The sequence below is a fragment of the Entelurus aequoreus genome, linkage group LG16, assembly GCF_033978785.1.
Source record: "Entelurus aequoreus isolate RoL-2023_Sb linkage group LG16, RoL_Eaeq_v1.1, whole genome shotgun sequence".
NCBI lineage: Eukaryota > Metazoa > Chordata > Actinopteri > Syngnathiformes > Syngnathidae > Entelurus > Entelurus aequoreus.
In genome coordinates this window covers 14840114-14863864 of record NC_084746.1, presented here as the reverse complement: position 1 = coordinate 14863864, position 23751 = coordinate 14840114, and the positions used below count along the sequence as shown (strand labels likewise).

General features: G+C 38.3%; 1 protein-coding gene across 1 annotated transcript in view; it reads right to left on the bottom strand.

Moving 5' to 3' along the window:
• Positions 1 to 8955: 8955 nt before the first annotated feature.
• The window catches only part of crsp7 (cofactor required for Sp1 transcriptional activation, subunit 7), a 30626-nt gene continuing 15830 nt past the window's right edge, over positions 8956 to 23751 (bottom strand). The window contains exon 3 of the mRNA XM_062022226.1: positions 8956 to 18374. Within this exon, the coding sequence (XP_061878210.1) occupies positions 16734 to 18374 (1641 nt within the window). The 3' untranslated portion in view covers positions 8956 to 16733. The remainder of the gene's footprint in view (positions 18375 to 23751) is intronic.

The following is a 23751-nucleotide window of genomic DNA, read 5'->3' as shown; positions in this document are numbered from 1 at the left end:
AGCTTGTCGCACACACTTTGACTCACTGTCGTAAAAACACAAGGTGAGGAGATAAAAGGACGAGCTACCGAGATGACGTAATGTCGGCGCCACATCCCTACTTTTGTTTTTTTTTACAAGTCAGGAGTTATAAAAAAGTTAGCAGTGATCCCCTGAAGACAAAGAGCCTTGAGACATTTCTGTTTAAAATAGCTTTGTTTATTAAAAAAACAATATTTTTCATCCAATTGAGATAATCCCCTAAGTAAAATTTGAATATTAGGGAGAAATTACAAGTGGTAGATTGAAACATTATGGTAAGAAGAGCATCAAATTGCAAAAAGAAACAAGCTATAGCCAAACAACCGAGTCAGCAACTCAAACAAACAAAGTCAAGAAGTCTAAGAAGGTTTGATACATTGGTGAAAGCAGTAGAAGACAATAAATAATGAATTATATTTATATAGCGCTTTTTCTCTAGTGACTCAAAGCGCTTCACATAGTGAAACCCATTATCTACGCTCTTTAAGCGACATTTAAACCAGTGGGGGCAAAAGTTTCTTGCACAAGGACACGATGGATGTGACTAGGATGGCGGAACCTGGAACCGTACCTGGAACCCTCAAGCCGCTGGCACGGCCGCTCTACCAACCGAGCCACACACTGTTGCAATTTAGCGACAATGTGTGCAGGTTTTGCGTTTTTCTCTAACCCGCTCGACCACGCTACGTGAGTGAAAACCGCAGAAAGAAAACACTAAATAATATAAAGCCCCAACATGCAAAAGAAACACTTAAACCAAGTATGGGTTCTTTTAGAATGTACTATGACAGGAAGTGTTCTTATCGTGGGCAAAAGGACCACTTCAGCATGGGTTCTATTTAGAACAGGGGTGTCCAAACTTTTTCCACAGAGGGCCGCACACGGAAAAATTTAAGCATGCGGGGGCCATTTTGATATTTTTCATTTTCAAACCTTAACAAAATATATGGATTTTTTTTTATAACCTTTAGGGCTCCCGGGGACCATAAAGGGTCTTAGTCATTAAAATGTAAAAAATAAGTCAAATTATTATTATTTTTTATTTAACGCTTACAGTAAATCTCTATATCAACTTCAGGTTGATATAAAGTATATATATAAAAAAAGAAGGTTTTATGCCTTTTCTGTCAAAGACAACTTTGTTTTTTATAGTAAAGCTGAAATATGCAGTATTTAGTAATTAGAGCCCTAAAAGATCAATAATGCAGGACACCATTGATTTTAATTCTTTAACATTTTTGAGTAATCACAGTGAAATGTTAAATAAAATCCTACTAAATATATTTGGGATCCAAAAGGTCCCCCACTCATAAAGTGATACATTTTTATTAGTTTTTTTTACTTTTAACACTTAAATTATGAGATCAACTTCAGATATATCTGTCGATTTTACGTTTGAACTATTATTTTGTCAAATAAAACTTTGATGTTTTTTTATGGCAACCACACAATATATGCAATATCTTTTCCACATAAAACATTTTAAAGTGATATTTTTTAAGTAATAATTCATAATAACATAGATTTTTAGTCTTTTTTTTTTTTTTAGCAATGGCAAAAAAAAGACAAATAAACAAAGACAAAAGAAAAAAAACAGCCTGCATGGCAGCTTTGTGTCAACATTGCAACCTTTTCTTGTTAGCTTTCACCTCATTCCACTTTTTTAAAATGTTTTTTTTAATTTTTGCAATATTATCAATTTTGCAATTTTTGCAGAATGTGTGGCGGGCCGGTAAACAATTAGCTGCGGGCCGCAAATGGCCCCCGGGCTGCACTTTGGACACCCCTGATTTAGAATGTACTGTGACAGGAAGTGTTCTTATCGTGGGCAAAAGGGCCACTTCAGCATGGGTTCTATTTTGAATGTACTGCAGGCTAGTTTCAAACACTTTCATTTGTTATCTTCAATTGGTATTGGGTTAAACCAGAGCTAAATAATTGTTTGAAATTGTTCGATACTGTTTGTCTCTGTAGAAGAATTAGTTTAATGTCCCAAAGGCAGAAGAAGACAGAGCTCTGTCTTTCCTTGAGCTGTTGTGTTCATTTAGTGTTTTACATTGGATCAGGTGGTATTTTATTAAGATTATTTATTATTATATTGATGTTATTTATTAAGAAATAAACAATTCTGTGGAAAAAAACAGCTTCATGTATTTAATTGTAAGTAATACATATTAAAATAATCATCCTTAACCTTCATGACCGTGGACTTAAAACCATAGCTTTCTTTGATGGGCTTTGTGCCCTCAAAAGGTTGACGACACCAAAGGCCAAGTGACCCTGCCCCTAAAATGACAAATTTGCAGGCCTGGCCGTGACGATCCCCCAAAAAAACAAAGCCAGGACTGACGCAAGGCTTGTGGTGTAATGTGGTTTCACCACAGCAGCTGCTTGCCTGCATGTTCATGGTATGAGTGTAGCAGCCGATGATGTCATCCAGGTGTGCTGAGGCCTGAGTCAGAGTGTCTGAGGTGAAACTCACTACTCATCCTGCATTAGGTCTGTCTAGTAGCAGAGCGTGGCACGTACGCTTACCTACCAAAAGCCTGTGGGCCGAGTTTAACCCGTCCTGTCATTTGGTTTGGCCCACCAAAGGGTGATTACTAAACAAAACCCGACCCAGCAACACTCAGAACTGCAATAAACAGAGCAATTGAGAGGAGACAAAAAGTCAGTAAATCATACTTGCCAACCTTGAGACCTCCAATTTCGGGAAGTGGGGCGGAGGCGTGGTTGGGGGCGTGGTTAAGAGGGGAGGAGTATATTTACAGCTAGAATTCACCAAGTCAAGTATTTCATATATATATGTATATATATATATATATATATATATATATATATATATATATATATATATATATATATATATATATATATATATATATATATATATATATGTATATATATAAAATATATATATATGTATATATATACTATATACATATATATATAACTACATCCTGAAAATATGCAAACAAAACTGTGTTTAGATAATTGATACCTCAAACTTGCATAAATAAATCTTAAGGAATATAACATAACTTGGCTTCTGAGAGCTTCAAAATGTAATAATGAATAAAATGCTCAAGTTGTTGATAAACAAGCAATTATTTTAATAATTAAAGGACTACTGAAATGAATTTTTTTTATTTAAACGGGGATAGCAGATACATTCTATGTGTCATACTTGATCATTTCGCAATATTGCCATATTTGTGCTGAAAGGATTTAGTAGAGAACATGGACGATAAAGTTCGCAACTTTTGGTTGCTGATAAAAAAAGCCTTGCCTGTACCGGAAGTAGCGTGACGTCACAGGTTGAAGGGCTCCTCACATTTCCCCATTGTTTACACCAGCAGCGAGAGCGATTCGGACCGAGAAAGCGACGATTACCCCATTAATTTGAGCGAGGATGAAAGATTTGTGGATGAGGAACGTGAGAGTGAAGGACTAGAGTGCAGTGCAGGACGTATCTTTTTTCGCTCTGACCGTAACTTAGGTACAAGGGCTCATTGGATTCAACACTTTCTCCTTTTTCTATTGTGGATCACGGATTTGTATTTTGAACCACCTCGGATACTATATCCTCTTGAAAATGAGAGTCGAGAACGCGAAATGGACATTCACAGTGACTTTTATCTCCACGACAATACATCGGCAAAGCACTTTAGCTACGGAGCTAACGTGATAGCATCGGGCTTAAATGCAGATAGAAACAAAAGAAATAAACCCCTGACTGGAAGGATAGACAGAAGATCAACAATACTATTAAACCATGAACATGTAACTACACGGTTAATGCTTTCCAGCCTGGCGAAGCTTAACAATGCTGTTGCTAACGACGCCATTGAAGCTAACTTAGCTACGGGACCTCACAGAGCTATGCTAAAAACATTAGCTATCCACCTACGCCAGCCAGCCCTCATCTGCTCATCAACACCCGTGCTCACCTGCGTTCCAGCGATCGACGGAGCGATGAAGGACTTCACCCGATCATCGATGCGGTCGGCGGCTAGCGTCGGATAGCGCGTCTGCTATCCAAGTCAAAGTCTTCCTGGTTGTGTTGCTGCAGCCAGCCGCTATTACATCGATCCCACCTACAACTTTCTTCTTTGCCGTCTTCATTGTTCATTAAACAAATTGCAAAAGATTCACCAACACAGATGTCCAGAATACTGTGGAATTATGAGATGAAAACAGAGCTTTTTTGTATTGGATTCAAAGGTGTACAAATACTTCCGTTTAACTAGTGACGTCACTCGCATACGTCATCATACAAAGACGTTTTCAACCAGAAGTTTAGCGGGAAATTTAAAATTGCACTTTATAAGTTAACACGGCCGTATTGGCATGTGTTGCAATGTTAAGATTTCATCATTGATATATAAACTATCAGACTGCGTGGTCGGTAGTAGTGGCTTTCAGTAGGCCTTTAATAAAAAATACAAAAAAAACGATACCGATAATAAAAAAAACCATACCGATAATTTCCGATATTACATTTTAAAGCATTTATCGGACATCTCTAGTAAAAACTGGCAACTGGAATTTAACATAAAACACCAGTGGTTTTTCAATTAGCAGTAATATGGTGTGAAAACCAAGTGGAGGAGTTCAAGTACCTCGGAGTCTTGTTCACGAGTGAGGGAAGAGTGGATGGTGAGATCGACAGGCGGATCGGTGCGGCGTCTTCAGTAATGCGGACGCTGTATCGATCCGTTGTGGTGAAGAAGGAGCTGAGCCGGAGGGCAAAGCTCTCAATTTACCGCTCGATCTACGTTCCCATCCTCACCTATGGTCATGAGCTTTGGGTTATGACCGAAAGGACAAGATCACAGGTACAAGCGGTCGAAATGAGTTTCCTCCGCCGGGTGGCGGGGCTCTCCCTTAGAGATAGGGTGAGAAGCTCTGCCATCCGGGGGGAGCTCAAAGTAAAGCCGCTGCTCCTCCACATGGAGAGGAGCCAGATGAGGTGGTTCGGGCATCTGGTCAGGATGCCACCCGAACGCCTCCTTGGGGAGGTGTTTGGGTCACGTCCGACCGATACGAGGCCACGGAGAAGACCGAGGACACGTTGGGAAGACTATGTCTCCCGGCTGGCCTGGGAACGCCTCGGGATCCCCCGGGAGGAGCTGGACCAAGTGGCTGGGGAGAGGGAAGTCTGGGCTGATTAGACTGCTTAGGCCGCGACCCGAAAATGGATGGATGGATGGATGGATGGCACTGTAAAGATAGATTACACCAGCGGTAATTAGCAGTAATTTGGTGTGAAAACCACCGGAACTTTTATGGTAAAATTCTAGTAACCCAGCTGCCATTTTTAAATCCCAAAAATCGATAGTTATTTTTTTTCTTCACTTTACAAGCTGACTAGTTTGAATTTGAGAACCCCGCTACACGGCAAAAGTTGTGACTTATTTACGCTCCATTGAAAAAAACGTACCGTATCAACTCGGTCGCCTTATAACAGAAACCGCAACACTTTGAAATGTAGCATTCTCCTTGAGTCTGATCTGTCTGGGTAAAGTTTGAAAGCCATCAGATGAAATATCTGGGAGGAGCTGGTGACAGGACAACACCTGGGGGTGTCAAGAATCTGCAGAAAATGACCTTTTTGAATGTTTGAAATGTTAAAAATGGACATAAAGGATGCAGAGTTAGGCACACGACTGTGACAATCTCTTCTACTTTCTATTTACAAACCCCATTTCCATATGAGTTGGGAAATTGTGTTAGATAGCCATATTCAGGAATTTAGGGATTTCACCATCTACGCTCCGTAATATCATCAAAGGGTTCAGAGAATCTGGAGAAATCACTGCACGTAAGCAGCTAAGCCCGTGACCTTCGATCCATCAGGCTGTACTGCATCAACAAGCGACATCAGTGTGTAAAGGATATCACCACATGGGCTCAGGAACACTTCAGAAAGCCACTGTCAGTAACTACAGTTGGTCGCTACATCTGTAAGTGCAAGTTAAAACTCTCCTATGCAAGGCGAAAACCGTTTATCAACAACACCCAGAAACGCCGTCGGCTTCGCTGGGCCCGAGCTCATCTAAGATGGACTGATACAAAGTGGAAAAGTGTTCTGTGGTCTGACGAGTCCACATTTCAAATTGTTTTTGGAAACTGTGGACGTCCAAAGAGGAAAAGAACCATCCGGATTGTTATAGGCGCAAAGTGTAAAAGCCAGCATGTGTGATGGTATGGGGGTGTATTAGTGCCCAAGACATGGGTAACTTACACATCTGTGAAGGCGCCATTAATGCTGAAAGGTACATACAGGTTTTGGAGCAACATATGTTGCCATCCAAGCAACGTTACCATGGACGCCCCTGCTTATTTCAGCAAGACAATGGCAAGCCACGTGTTACATCAACGTGGCTTCATAGTAAAAGAGTGCGGGTACTAGACTGGCCTGCATGTAGTCCAGACCTGTCTCCCATTGAAAATGTGTGGCGCATTTTGAAGCCTAAAATAGCACAACGGAGACCCCCGGACTGTTGAACAACTTAAGCTGTACATCAAGCAAGAATGGGAAAGAATTCCACCTGAGAAGCTTCAAAAATGTGTCTCCTCAGTTCCCAAACGTTTACTGAGTGTTGTTAAAAGGAAAGGCCATGTAACACAGTGGTGAACATGCCCTTTCCCAACTACTTTGGCACGTGTTGCAGCCATGAAATTCGAAGTTGATTATTATTTACAAAAAAAAAATTAAGTTTATGAGTTTGAACATCAAATATGTTGTCTTTGTAGTGCATTCAATTGAATATGGGTTGAAAAGGATTTGCAAATCATTGTATTCTGTTTATATTTACATCTAACACAATTTCCCAACTCATATGGAAACAGGGTTTGTATTATATACACACTGTAAGTAATTATGCAATGTAGTAACATTCATAATAACATGCAATATTTACATATTTTCATCATTTTTAGTATTATATACACGCTGCAAGTAATAATGTAATGTAGTAACATTCATAATATGCAATATTTATATATTTTCATCATTTTTAGTATTATATACACTGTAAGTATATATGTAATGTAGTAACATGTAATATTTACATATTTTCATCATTTTAAGTAGTATATACACACTGTAAGTATTAGGGGTGTGGGAAAAAATCGATTCAAATTCGAATCGCGATTCTCACGTTGTGCGATTCAGAATCGATTCTCATTTTTAAAAAATCGATTTAAAAATTTTTTTTTTTAAATATATATATATATTTTTTAAATTAATCAATCCAACAAAACAATACACAGCAATACCATAACAATACAATCCAATTCCAAAACCAAACCCGACCCAGCAACACTCAGAACTGCAATAAACAGAGCAGTTGAGAGGACACACAAACACGACACAAAACAAACCAAAAGTAGTGAAACAAAAATGAATATTATCAACAACAGTATCAATATTAGCTACAATTTCAACATAGCAGTGATTAAAAATCCCTCATTGACATTATTACTAGACATTTAGTTTATGAGATGCGATGCAAGTGTAAGTCACTGTGACACTATTGTTCATTTTTTGTATTTAAAAAAAAAATTAATGTTTGTAATGATAATATCAATGAGGGATTTTTAATCACTGCTATGTTGAAATTGTTACTAATATTGATACTGTTGTTGATAATATTCATTTTTGTCTCACTACTTTTAGATTGTTCCGTGTCATGTTTGTCTGTCCTCAATTGCTCTGTTTATTGCTATTCTGAATGTTGCTGGGTCGGGTTTTGTTTTGAAATTGTATTGCATTATTATGGTATTGTTGTGTATTGTTTTCATTTAAAAAAAAAAAAAAAATCGTTTTTGAATCGAGAATCGTGTTGAATTGAAAAAATAAATAAATTCTAAATCGAATCGTGACCCCAAGAATCGATTTTGAATCGAATCGTGGGACACCCAAAGATTCACAGCCCTACTGGTTTGATATCTTGTTTCGTGCAGTGCCTTATTTATATTGTATTTTTTATTTATTTTATGCATCTTGTTGACACGTTTTATTTTGTGTTTATGTATGTAAAAAATATTGTATTTCATATATTCATTTTTTGTATTCATTTATTTATCCATAGTTTTTTTTATCTTGTTAACAATTCTGATTGTTAATTTGCTTTCTTTAAGTAAAAAAAAAAGGTCAAAGACAAAGCTATTCGGTTTCTTGTGAGTATATACACTTCACTGCCGATGTGGGAGGGCGCCACCTAAAATCTTGCCTAGGGCGCCAGATTGGTTAGGGCCGGGCCTGGTAACATGTAATATTTACATATTTTCATCATTTTAAGTATTATATACATGCTGTAAGTATATATGCAATATAGTAACATTCATAATAACATGTAATATTTACATATTTTCATCATTTTAAGTAGTATATATGCAATATAGTAACATTCATAATATGTAATATTTACATATTTTCATCATTTTTAGTATTATATACACACTGTAAGTATATATGTAATGTAGCAACAGGTAATATTTACATATTTTTAAGTAGGGGGACGGCGTGGCACGGTTGGGAGAGTGGCCGTGTCAGCAACCTGAGGGTTCCTGGTTCGATCCCCACCTTCTACCAACTTCGTCATGTCCTTGGGCAAGACACTTCACCCTTGCTCCTGATGGGTGGTGGTTAGGGCCTTGCATGGCAGCTCCCACCATCAGTGAGTGAATGTGTGAGTGAATGGGTGAATGTGAAAATACTGTCAAAGCGCTTGAGTACCTTGAAGGTAGAAAAGCGCTATACAAGTATAACCCATTTACCCTGAACATGTATTTCAACAGAATTTGACTTGCCATTTCCTCCCTTCTAAGTAAATGGACAGTGCTCCCCCTTCTGGGTGAGCGTGTAACTACAACCCCTTCCAGCCTAGGACACACACCAGCCAACGGACCGAGATGAAGAATTAGATTTTTATTTGTCAAAACAATTGAGAGATGTTAAACACTAAACAAAGACGCCCAATCAGAACTCCAGAAAGCATATTCTTATCAGTTTAGCACTTTTTATTGCCGGCCGTGTTGTGCACTTTCTAACTGTCGTCCGCACTCGCACCCTCGCTAAATCTTTTTGTGTACAAACCCCACCTTGCATCGTCGCGACGGTGGGATTTTGGGAGTCCTCGACTAAATAAACCCAGCTGCAAAGACGGGGAGCCTTGCATGCGGAAGCAAATCCAGATTTACAAATGACCAAGGCACATTTGGTAGGGAAGGATGGAGGAGTCAGTCAAAATGTTTCTGGTCACACAGGGATGGGAAAAAGGACCATGTGACCTGAGCTCGCTCCCTTGTGTTGTTTGGCTTGACAAAACCACACCCGACTGACTACTCGCCAGAGATACACAATCTCAACATGTGAGTAAAACTATCGACAGTTTGTGCGTGATTGAGTCGGCGTAGGGGGTAACAACCTGAATGAGACCCTTTCAAATAGGAAATACTAATTCTTAGCATAACAAAATAAAAGGTACCGAGTTATGTACGCGTTTCAAAGTCTTGGAACCAATAACACTAGCAAAAGTTCTTCCGATGTTGAATAAATCCTCTGAATTTATTAATATGAAATACGTGGCTACTACTTCTTACATAACTCTCTATCTTTTATTTTGTTATGCTATGTGTTTCAAAGTTCTGGAATCACTAACACGAGCAAAATGTCTTCCAATGGTGAATAAACCCTCAGAATTTATTCATATGAAATACATGGAACTATTTCTTAGCATAACAAAATAAAATGTACCGAGTAATGTACGTGTTTCAAAGTTTTGGAACCATTAACGCTAGCAAAAGTTCTTCCGATGTTGAATAAACCCTCTGAATTTATTAATATGAAATACGTGGCTACTACTTCTTACATAACTCTCTACCTTTTATTTTGTTATGCCATGTGTTTCAAAGTTCTGGAATCATTAACACGAGCAAAATGTCTTCCAATGGTGAATAAACCCTCGGAATTTATTCATATGAAATACATGGAACTATGTCTTAGCATAACAAAATAAAATGTACCGAGTAATGTACGTGTTTCAAAGTTTTGGAACCATTAACGCTAGCAAAAGTTCTTCCGATGTTGAATAAACCCTCTGAATTTATTAATAAGAAATACTTGAATACTACTTCTTACATAACTCTCTACCTTTTATTTTGTTATGCTATGTGTTTCAAAGTTTTGGAAACATTAACGCTAACAAAAGGTCTTCCGATGTTGAATAAACCCTCTGAATTTATTAATATGAAATACGTGGATACTACTTCTTAGCATAACAAAATAAAAGGTACAGAGTCATGCATGTGTTTTAAAGTTTTGCAACCATTAACGCCAGCAAAAGTTCTTCCGATGTTGAATAAACCCTCTGAATTTATTAATATGAAATACGTGGACACTACTTTTTAGCATGACAAAATAAAAGATACCGAGTTATGTACGCGTTTCAAATTTAACGCTAGCAAAAGGTCTTCCGATGTTGAATAAACCCTCTGAATTTATTATGAATTACGTGGATACTACTTCTTAGCATAACAAAATAAAAGGTACAGAGTTATGTACATGTTTCAAATTTTTGCAACCATTAACGTTCGCAAAAGGTCTTCCAATGTTGAATAAACCCTCCGAATTTATTAATATGAAATACGTGGATATTATTTCTTACATAACTCTCTACCTTTTATTTTGTCATGCTATGTGTTTCAAAGTTTTGGAACCATTAACGCTAGCAAAAGGTCTTCCGATGTTGAATAAACCCTCGGAATTTATTCATATGAAATACATGGAACTATTTCTTAGCATAACAAAATAAAATGTACTGAGTAATGTACGTGTTTCAAAGTTTTGGAACCACTAACGCTAGCAAAAGTTCTTCCGATGTTGAATAAACCCTCTGAATTTAATAATATGCAATACGTGGATACTACATCTTACATAACTCTGTACCTTTTGTTTTGTTATGCTATGCGTTTCAAAGTTTTGGAACCGTTAACAAAAACGTTGTTCCAATGTTGAATAAACCCTCGGAATTTATTCATATGAAATACATGGAACTATTTCTTAGCATATCAAAATAAAATGTACCGAGTTATGTATGTTTCAAAGTTTTGGAACCATTAACGCTAGCAAAAGTTCTTCCGATGTTGAATAAACCCTCTGAATTTTTTAATATGAAATACGTGGATACCACTTCTTACATAACTCTCTAACTTTTATTTTGTTATGCTATGCGTTTCAAAGTTTTGGAACCGTTAACGCTAGCAAAAGGTCTTCCAATGTTGAATAAACCCTCTGAATGTATTAATATGAATTACGTAGATACTACTTCTTAGCGTAACAAAATAAAAGCTACAGTCATGTACGTATTTTAAAGTTTTGCAACCATTAACTCTAGCAAAAGTTATCCAATGTTGAATAAACCGTCTGAATTTGTTAATATGAAATACGTGGATACTACCTTTTGTTATGCTGTGTTTTAAAGTTTTGGAACCATTAACACAAGGTCTTCCAATGTTGAATAAACCCTCGGAATTTATTAATATGAAATACGTGGAACTATTTTCTTAGTATGTGTATGTGTTTCAAAGTTTTGGAACCATTAACGTTCGCAAAAGGTCTTCCGATGTTGAATAAACCCTCTGAAATTTGTCATTTAAATTACGTGGATACTACTTCTTAGCATAACAATATAAAAGGTACTGAGTTATGTACGTGTTTCAAATTTTTGCAACCATTAATTCTAGCAAAAGTTCTTCCGATGTTGAATAAACCCTCTGAATTTATTAATATGAAATACGTGGAAACCACTTCTTACATAACTATCTTTTATTTTGTTATGCTGTGTTTCAAAGTTTTGCAACCATTAACGCTAACAAAAGGTCTTCCAATGTTGAATAAACCCTCGGAATTTATTAATATGAAATACGTGGAACTATTTCTTAGCATAACAAAATAAAATGTACTGAGTTATGCTACGTGTTTTAAAGTTTTGGAACCATCAACGCTAGCAAAAGTTCTTCTGATGTTGAATAAACCTTCTGAATTGATTAATATGAAATACATGCATACTACTACTTACATAACTCTCTACCTTTTGTTTTGTTATGCTGTGTTTCAAAGTTTTGGAACCACTAATGCTCGCAAAGGTTCTTCCGATGTTAAATAAACCCTCTGAATTTATTAATATGAATTACGTGGATACTACTTCTTAGCATAACAAAATAAAAGGTACAGAGTCATGTACGTGTTTTAAAGTTTTGCAACCATTATTAACGCTAGCAAAAGTTATTCCAACGTTGAATAAAGCCTCTGAATTTATTATGAATTACGTGGATACTACTTAGCATAACAAAATAAAAGGTACCGAGTTATATACGTGTTTAACGTTTTTGCAACTATTAACGTTTGCAAAAGGTCTTCCAATGTTGAATAAACCCTCTGAATTTATTAATATGAAATACGTGGATACTACTTCTTACATAACTCTCTAACCTTTTATTTTGTCATGCTATGTGTTTCAAAGTTTTGGAAACATTAACGCTAGCAAAAGGTCTTCCGATGTTGAATAAAACCTCGGAATTTATTAATATGAAATACGTGGAACTATTTCTTAGCATAACAAAATAAAATGTACCGAGTTATGCTATGTGTTTCAAAGTTTTGGAACCATTAACGCTAGCAAAAGGTCTTCCGATGTTGAATAAACCCTCTGAAATTATTAATTTGAATTACGTGGATACTACTTCTTAGCATAACAAAATAAAAGGTACCGAGTCATGTACATGTTTTAAAGTTTTGCAACCATTAACGCTAGCAAAAGTTATTCCGATGTTGAATAAACCCTCTGAATTTATTCATATGAAATACGTGGATACTACTTTTTACATAACTCTGTACCTTTTATTTTGTTATGCTATGTGTTTTAAAGTTTTGGAACCATTAACGCTAGCAAAAGGTCTTCCGGTGTTGAATAAACCCTCTGAAATTATTAATTTGAATTACGTGGATACTACTTCTTAGCATAACAAAATAAAAGGTACCGAGTCTTGTACGTGTTTTAAAGTTTTGCAACCATTAACGCTAGCCAAAGTTATTCCGATGTTGAATAAACCCTCTGAATTTATTAATATGAAATACGTGGATACTACTTTTTAGCATAACAAAATAAAAAGTACTGAGTTATGTGCGTGTTTCAAAGTTTTGGAACCATTAACGCTCGCCAAAGTTATTCCAATGTTGAATAAACCCTCTGAATTTATTAATATGAAATACGTGGATACTACTTCTTACATAACTCTCTACCTTTTATTTTGTTATGCTATGTGTTTCAAAGTTTTGGAAACATTAACGCTAACAAAAGGTCTTCCGATGTTGAATAAACCCTCTGAATTTAATAATATGAAATACGTGGATACTACTTCTTAGCATAACAAAATAAAAGGTACAGAGTCATGTATGTGTTTTAAAGTTTTGCAAACATTAACGCCAGCAAAAGTTCTTCCGATGTTGAATAAACCCTCTGAATTTATTATGAAATACGTGGATACTACTTTTTAGCATAACAAAATGAAAAGTACAGAGTTATGTGCGTGTTTCAAAGTTTTGGAACCATTAACGCTCGCAAAAGTTATTCCGTTGTTGAATAAACCCTATTTTTATTTATTAATATGAAATACGTGGAAACTACTTCTTACATAACTCTGTATCTTTTGTTTTGTTATGCTATGCGTTTTAAAGTTTTGGAACCATTAATGCTAGGAAAAGGTCTTCCGATGTTGAATAAACCCTCGGAATTTATTAAAATGAAATACGTGGAACTATTTCTTAGCATAACAAAATAAAATGTACCGAGTTATGTATGTGTTTCAAAGTTTTGGAACCATTAACGCTAGCAAAAGGTCTTCCGTAGTTGAATAAACCCTCTGAATTTATTAATATGAAATACGTGGATACTACATCTTACATAACTCTGTACCTTTCATTTTGTTATGCTATGTGTTTCAAAATTTTGGAACCAATAACGCTCGCAAAGGTTCTCCCGATGTTGAATAAACCCTTTGAATTTATTAATATGAATTACGTGGATACTACTTCTTAGCATAACAAAATAAAAGGTCCAGAGTCATGTACGTGTTTTAAAGTTTTGCAACCATTAACGCTAGCTAAAGTTATTCCAATGTTAAATAAACCCTTTGAATTTATTAATATGAAATACGTGGATACTACTTTTTACATAACTCTGTACCTTTTATTTTGTTATGCTATGTGTTTTAAAGTTTTGGAACCATTAACGCTAGCAAAAGGTCTTCCAATGTTGAATAAACCCTCTGAATTTATTATGAAATACGTGGAACCATTTCTTAGCATAACAAAATAAAATGTACCGAGTTATGTATGTGTTTCAAAGTTTTGGAACCATTAACGCTAGCAAAAGGTCTTCCGACGTTGAATAAACGGTCTGAATTTATTAATATGAAATACGCGGATACTACCTTTTGTTTTGTTATGCTATGTGTTTCAAAGTTTTGCAACCATTAACGTTCGCAAAAGGTCTTACAATGTTGAATAAACCCTCTGAATTCATTAATATGAAATACGTGGAACTATTTCTTAGCATAACAAAATAAAATATACCGAGTTATGTACGTGTTTCAAAGTTTTGGAACCATCAACGCTAGCAAAAGTTCTTCCGATGTTGAATAAACCCTCGGAATTTATTAATATGAAATATGTGGATACTACTTCTTACATAACTCTCTACCTTTTGTTTTGTTATGCTGTTTTTCAAAGTTTTGCAACCATTAACGCTAGCAAAAGGTCTTCCAATGTTGAATAAACCCTCGGAATTTATTCATATGAAACACGTGCAACTATTTCTTAGCATAACAAAATAAAACGTACCGAGTAATGCTATGTGTTTCAAAGTTTTGGAACTATTAACGCTAGCAAAAGGTCTTCCGATGTTGAATAAACCCTCTGAAATTATCAATTTGAATTACGTGGATACTACTTCTTAGCATAAAAAAATAAAAGGTACCGAGTCATGTACATGATTTAAAGTTTTGCAACCATTAACGCTAGGAAATGTTATGTTGAATAAACCGTCTGAATTTATTAATATGAAATACGTGGATACTACTTTTTAGCATAACAAAATAAAAAGTAGAGTTATGTGCGTGTTTCAAAGTTTTGGAACCATTAACGCTCGCACAAGTTATTCCGATGTTGAATAAACCCTCTGAATTTATTAATATGAAATACGTGGAAACTACTTCTTACATAACTCTACCTTTTCTTTTGTTATGCTGTGTGTTTCAAAGTTTTGGAAACAATAACGCTCGCAAAAGTTCTTCTGATGTTGAATAAACCCTATTTTTATTTATTAATATGAAATACGTGGAAACTACTTCTTACATAACTCTCTACCTTTTGTTTTGTTATGCTATGCGTTTTAAAGTTTTGGAATCATTAATGCTAGGAAAAGGTCTTCTGATGTTGAATAAACCCTCGGAATTTATTAATATGAAATACGTGGAACTATTTCTTAGCATAACAAAATAAAATGTACCGAGTTATGCTATGTGTTTCAAAGTTTTGGAACCATTAACGCTAGCAAAAGGTCTTCCAATGTTGAATAAACCCTCTGAATTTATTCATATGAAATACGTGGATACTACATTTTACATAACTGTCTATCTTTTATTTTGTTATGCTATGTGTTTCAAAGTTTTGGAAGCATTAACGCTAACAAAAGTTCTTCCAATGTTGAATAAACCCTCGGAATTTATTAACATGAATTACATGGAACTATTTCTTAGCATAACAAAATAAAACTTACTGAGTTATGTATGCGTTTCAAAGTTTTGGAACCATTAACGCTAGCAAAAGTTCTTCCGATGTTGAATAAACCCTCGGAATTTAAATGTTAAGCCAGTTTTTTCGGTGAGCGAGGGCAATAAGGCAGAAGGACTGTGGAATGTTGAGACAGCATGAAGTGGCCTATCTAGAGACGGCAAACAAAAGAACAATCATGAGCTTGAAGATCAGACGAACAACACTGTGACGCAACACAGGAAACGCAGATGTTTCTGAGCGACAGGTGATGGAAGTACAGCAGATGTACTGGTCCAAATAAATAGCCGTGTACATGACAAAAAAAAAAAAAAAAAGTATAATTTACTTTTATAATTCACATAAAGCTTCTCATAACCGCCAGTTATGCTCCTCACAGCGGAGATGTGTTCATCTTCAAACGTGCCGGCCTGGCACAGGACAGCCCACCCTCATTGTCACCCTACATTGTAGAAACCAAAAAAGGTACAAAAAAAAACGGGAGGGCAGTATTTTCCCGGTCGGGCGGAAATTTGGTGCCATGTTTTCCTGCAGGCGGGGATAATTCTGCCCTCCTTTCTTTGTCTTCTGAGCGAGTAGCAGCTATCTGCAACTTGGGCCTGATCCTTCCACGTGGCTTTCAGCTTGGGAGGAAAAAAAAAAAAAAAAAAAAAAGGAAAGCAGCCCTTGATATCACAAACACAAATATTATTTTTAATTTGTCATCTTTTTTTATACCAAAATCTCTCAATCACAGAAAGAAGAGGAGGCACGGGAGGGGCAGGAGAGTTTAGCAGGCCTGGCTTCTGCCCAACTCACAGTGGACAAACAAAATCACAAATGATCTCGTCAGGAGTGGAAAAAGGACCCCTTAGTCTAGGCAAACGTACGGCAGGATGTTCAGTTTGCTTTCGTCCCCATGAGGGTCCAACGATATGCACTCTGTCCAGTCATACCAGGTGCCCTTGGTGTCCAAACACCCATTGACCCCAGGCCAATGCCGGCTTTGTACCCTGTCCAGGTCCTCCGCGCTTACGTCCCGAGTCACGCCCGCTAAATCTCCCGCCGGGCTGTCCGCCTGCAAAACGTGCATTTTCCTGGGCTCTTTTACGCCCTGGTCGTCCCGCTTCAGGTACTCGGACATGAAAAAGTGTGCGCTCGGGGCCTGGACCCCGGACGATGTAAGCACGTTGCTCTGAAGGTTCAAGTAGGACTGGATGATTTCGTTTCTGGACAGCTCTTTCCAGTTTGTTTGGTGGAAAGGGTTGGGGCCCGGGCCTGGGGCTGGCGCTGGGGCCTGTGGTACAGTGCTTTCAGTTCTCTGCCTGGACTCAACGGGGGGCTCGGGAGTGGGGGGTTCCTCGGTTTGAGAAGGTTCTTTATGGACTATGGGTTTGATCTGACCCGTGACCGGGTCGAACGTTAGCCTACGTTCTTTTAACCGCACTGGCTTAGTTGTGTCTTCTACTTTCTGTCCGTCTAAATTGACAGAATAGTCCCTAGAGCGGTACTTCTTCCTTTTATACTCCGAGGCTGAAGTCAGCAAGCCGTCCGTGCCGTCGGGGACAGTCACAGCTCCTTCGGACTTTGGCCGGTGTAGTTCTGAGTTGTGTTGGGGGCGCGAGGGTGAGCGGGAGACTGAGGGGGATTCCAGTGACATGGATAAGTCTTGCGAGGAGCAATGAGAAGGGACTTCTGGCGAGGTGGCCCAGTGCGTTGAAGACCTATAAGAAGAGTGGGCTGGGGAGGACACGGGCTGGGACAAAGGCAAGGGATCCCTGGGCGAAGGGCTGGGGACAGATGTTAACTTTTGTGCATACGCCGCAGAGCGCTTGGTCGTGGCATCTTTTGTGCTCCTTGGACTGGTAGAAAGACCACGGGGGCTTCTGGCTTGGTAATGCCCCCCTCCACCACTATCATCCATCCTTGCCTTCTGCTGCATGACAGCAACCTTGATTAAAGATGAAGTGCTAGGTAGTTTGGCCACTCCCGGGGAGCTGGGCCGAGGCTTGACAGCATTTACCGGAATTCTGTTGATTTTATCATTGTCAAGGTGCTCGAGCCGGGATCGGTCCGGGGAGGGGACCACGTCCTGCTCGAGCAGTGTGTCAGGGCTGCCTGCGATCCCGTTCGTGGGGGGCGGTGAAACAGAATTGTCATACGAAGACAGCTTGGAAATTTTCTCCGGTAAGTGCACCCCACTGTCTCTGTGCTCCGCTCGGCGCTTGCGGCTGCTTGATTTTTCAGCCTTTGGCGAATAAGTGTTGTGAACATCATTCCTGACTTTCACTTCGGGGACCCCCTTCGCTGGTAACGAGATGTCGGGTGGCGAGGCGTCCGTTCTGCAGGGATGGGAGCTGCCATTGGTGGAGCCGGGAGCACTCGCAGACACCGCAGGCCCGGGTTCGATCAGCTTTTGCCAGTTTCGCAAGAGCTTCTTGGCACGCTTGGCCAGGTCTTCGTCCTTGGTCTTCTTTCGTACATCGTTGATCAGCTTTCCAAGTCGGGTTTCCTGGTGCAAACGTGTGAGTGTTAGGAAGACATCAACAGACAACAAGACACTTTTCCACAATACAGCTCAGCTCTACTTGCACTTTTTCTTTTAGAATTTTGCCTATTGTTCACAATCATTATGAAAGACGTGACGGATATGTAAAAAAAAGAAAATTAATTCTAAATATTAAAGGCCTACTGAAATGATTTTTTAAAATTTAAACGGGGATAGCAGATCCATTCTATGTGTCATACTTGATCATTTCGCGATATTGCCATATTTTTGCTGAAAGGATTTAGTAGAGAACAATGACGATAAAGGTCGCAACTTTTGGTCGCTGATAAAAAAAAAAGCCTTGCCTATACCGGAAGTAGCGTGACGTCACCGGAGGAAGGACTCCTCACATTTCCCCATTGTTTACAGCAGCAGCGAGAGAGATTCGGACCGAGAAAGCGACGATTACCCCATTAATTTGAGCGAGGATGAAAGATTTGTGGATGAGGAAAGTGAGAGTGAAGGACTAGAGAGGCAGTGCAGGACGTATCTTTTTTCGCTCTGACCGTAACTTAGGTACAAGCTGGCTCATTGGATTCCACACTTTCTCCTTTTTCTATTGTGGATCATGGATTTGTTTTTTAAACCACCTCGGATACTATATCCTCTTGAAAATGAGAGTCGAGAACGCGAAATGGACATTTACAGTGACTTTTATCTCCACGACAATACATCGGCGAAGCTCTTTAGCTACTGAGCTAACGTGATAGCATCGGGCTAAGATGCAAATAGAAACAAAATAAATAAATCCCTGACTGGAAGGATAGACAGAAGATCAACAATACTATTAAACCATGGACATGTAACTACACGGTTAATAATTACCAGCCTGGCGAAGCTTAACAATGCTGTTGCTAATTAAAGCTAACTTAGCAACGGGACCTCACAGAGCTATGATAAAAACATTAGCGCTCCACCTACGCCAGCCAGCCCTCATCAACACCCGTGCTCACCTGCGTTCCAGCGATCAACGGAAGGACTTCACCCGATCATCCGTGCGGTCGGCGGCTAGCGTCGGCTAGCGCGTCTGCTATCCAAGTCAAAGTCCTCCTGGTTGTGTTGCTACAGCCAGCCGCTAATACACCGATCCCACCTACAACTTTCTTCTTTGCAGCCTCCATTGTTCATTAAACAAATTGCAAAAGATTCACCAACACAGATGTCCAGAATACTGTGGAATTTTGAGATGAAAACAGAACTTTTTGTATTGGATTCAATGGGGTACCAATACTTCCGGTTCAACGATTGACGTCACGCGCATACGTCATCATATACAGACGTTTTCAACCGGAAGTTTAGCGGGAAATTTAAAATTGCACTTTATAAGTTAACCCGGCCGTATTGGCATGTGTTGCAATGTTAAGATTTCATCATTGATATATAAACTATCAGACTGCGTGGTCGGTAGTAGTGGGTTTCAGTAGGCCTTTAAACAACTGGAGGTTCTCTATTCCGCCCATAAAATCCAATAAATAACCATACAAAAAGCGCCAACAATACTCCATTTACATTTGGTGACTTGAATATGAACAAGTATTAAGTGATATTGTTATTATAAACGCTAACGCAGACCAACTATTTATAGCAACGCCGTGATCACTTCCTGTGTGTCTATGTTTATTTACATTATCGAGTGGTCTGCTGCTTCCTCACTTTCCTGCTCCTTGGAAGTTTATTGTAGCTCATAAATCATGCATCTCACCTGGACAGTAGATGGCTGAAGATATAAAATTCAACAAGTTGGGACGCTATGACAGCCATTTAGGACCAGAAACTGGCCAGAATGAGACGAAAAGACGCTTGGTTTCCCCCCGCCATCTCTACCCTGTTTCTTCGCGAGGATTATGAGACATTTTTAATCTAAATGGGAATATATGAAAATCCCAGCAGTCGACATCTTGACAGCAGACCTTGTACAGTAAGTGTTTGTTGGCTCTCATGAAGACCGCAGTGAGTAGAAATTTGTGATTAAGAAAAAAAGGCAAACGTGATGCGTTTTTTTAATTAATGCACCACGTTATGTAAATATTACATGTTATTATAAATGTTACTATATTACATATATACTTACATCATGTATATAAAACCACAGACATCTTATAAGTAGACGCAGCATTGGCTGCTGTGACGCGAGAAATTGGGCCTCCATCTTGAAGTGGTGATGAGGAGCCGGCGAGCAGCCTAAACTGACAGTTGACAGGTAGAAAACAGACATGCCGGGCTGGTGTTCAGCGTTTTCCTGCTCAAATGAGCGGACTGTTGAAAATAGGAATCGGGGGATTACTTTTCACAAGTAAGATTTAACATTAACGTACTATTGGTTGTATATTGTGAAAAGAAAATTACTTTAAAACAAAATTCACCAGCCGCCACTGATTATGATGCATTCTCATTTTAGGCAAAGTATAAGACAATACTTTCTTAACAGTATAACTGTAACCAGGAATAAGTCTTCAAGTAACAATATTCAAATACTAACATTGTTGGGTAAGACATAATTTGGTTTTATTCTGAATCCAGTAGGGGTGTAACGGTACACAAACATTTCGGTTCGGTACGTACCTCGGTTTAGAGGTCACGGTTCGGTTCATTTTCGGTACAGTAAGAAAACAACAAAATATACATTTTTTGGTTATTTATTTACCAAATTTGTAAACAATGGCTTTATCCTTTTAACATTGGGAACACTATAATAATTCTGCCCACGTTAATCAACATTAAACTGCCTCAAGTTGTTGCTCAGATTAAATAAAATGACAAAACTTTTCTTGTACATATAAAAAGTGCAACATTAAACAGTTTCAAGTCAACTCATCATGCTTAATTTACTACAGCATTTGGGAAACCTGTAGTTGATTTTTATTATCTAAATGTTATATTTTTATCAACATGTGATAGCAGGGACCCTGCCATTCAAAACTAGGCTGCTCCATTACTAATGATTAATGGAGCTATAGCTGAAAAAATGGTACAATAGCAATAGGAGAGACTATTCATCCCTGAACACCATGGAGTTCATGTAGGCTTAATGATGCAGTTACATTATTATGTCAACTATCAGAGACAGAAACTCTTCAATTAACATAATGTCCTTTTTTGCTGCTTCAACACAGCTCAATCAACACAGAAAAAGGTAAAATGAAATAACAGACAGACAGGGCTTTGTTGTCCGTAACACACACACACACGCACGCACGCACGCACGCACGCACGCACGCACGCACGCACGCACACACACACACACACACACACGAGCTAACATTACGCTAAAAGCGAATTAGCCTTCACCTCAAGCCAGGACTGCGAGCGAGCTGAGCTGCCTTTTATATTTCTAGAAGGTCAACGGGCTCATAGTGATGTTACTAGTAGTTGACTGGGAGGTGTTTATTATCATTTGGGGAGAGTCCGCTGCCTGATGCTTACCTGCTAAACGCTAAGCACTGAATAGCACTGCTGATTGGCTGATACCGCTCTGAATACGCACTGCTGATTGGCTGTTACCGCTATGTGTGTAACTAATCAGATGGTTGTGTGGGTGGGACCATGCTGGGTGCTGTGTAGAGTACTGACAGAGACAGAGGCAGAAGGAAGCGGAGCAGCTTGTTAAGACTTTAGCTTAGATGGACTGGCTTAATATGGAACTTAATATGTTCGTGTGGAAACTCGTTCGGTACACCTCCGAACCGAACCCCCGTACCGAAATGGTTCAATACAAATACACGTACCGTTACACCCCTAGAATCCAGTGAAACAGATTGGTGGTTTTAGCTGATATAAAGACTTTCAGGTGTTTATATATGTTTATGTTTAAGTATTTGGCAGACGCTTTTATCCAAAGCGACATACATAAAAAACACATATAAAATAATCACTGTAAACATGATCATTTAAGGGAAGAATGTAATACAAAATATCAATACAAAGTGTCAAGACAGCATAAACTCTGCTGCTGCAGCAACAGAGATACAGTCTATAGGTCCCTAAAATATATAGCTTTCTAATGTATTCATACATTGTTTATGTAGGATATACGCATGTATATATAACCTAATCATATTGTTTCTTGAACTTAAAAATAGCTGACCGTTTTTTTCCCCTTTCTCTGGGATTATATTCCCAGTTTTGATCTCGGACGTCTGGTCATTTATAGCATATAAGAATATTTTTTTTACTGTTAAGCAAACTATGAATAATAAAACACGCCAGAATATGTGTCCTTTATCATAGCTACACGTATGACAAAAAAACATGAGAAAATCAGTGGTATTCAGTGAGGTAAGATGAATTAAATGCGCTGACAGTTCATTGCTCCTGCCAAATGAATTGCACTGAGTGGAGCGCATCACCACTCCAAGATGGCGTCCCCGCGTCCCGTCAGCGCCAGTAGGCAGTAGTGCTCGATGCTGCGTCTACTTAGAAGATGTCTATGTATAAAACCCTAATGTAGGTGTTTGCATGTTTTTAGGGGCTCTATAGGCAGAACTGAACGGCTTCCGTAAACTCCATTGCAAGTGGACTTTTGATCAAATGTATTTAACATTTAGTCATGTCTTTCATAATTATGGTGAACAATAGATAAAATTCCTTTAAAGGCAGTTCCCCTTTAAAAGGGGTCATATCATGACTTTTTTTCTACATGTACAGTATAACATTTACTAGTGGTCTACATAACATGTAATTGTGTTTTTATGTCAAAATGTTTGTATAGATGATGTTTTACAGACCGTTTTCAAGCAACTTACTGACCATCTTTTCTGGGCGCTCTTATTTACGTGCCTCTACCATACATAGATATGTCCTCAGACGTCACAGGTCAGACAACGTCACAAAATAGGGAAAATTCCAAACGGTTCGTTTTGGAGGAAGTACGAAGGAAGGCAAGATTGTTTATAAATATCTCTGCAATGCCTCCAAGGTTTTCGAAACTTAGGGGGTTCCCAATTACACACTAGCAGGTATCATCCGGTAAGAGCGGTTGGTTTTGCATAATAGGTCCCCTTTAAGAAACTACAAAAAAATGCAGTGCTCTGAAGGCACCAGTTGGTGCAAGAAACAAAAAATAATTGGAGAACAATGATCCTGCCTTTACTTTTTGACATATTATATTCAAGAGGAGAAAGGGTAGCCCCTACAGGGTTTCTGCTACCACCACACCTTGAAAATATATATATATATTTTTTACTTTAAAACAAATTAAAGTAATATAATAAATTGTAGCACCCAGAAGAAATTACACAACGTCCGACGCTATTTTTAATACCAATCTTATGATTACAAATAGGACAATTCCAACAGGTTTTACATCCCGTCTCTGTGAGTCCGTGCTTCCCTGCCAGACGCA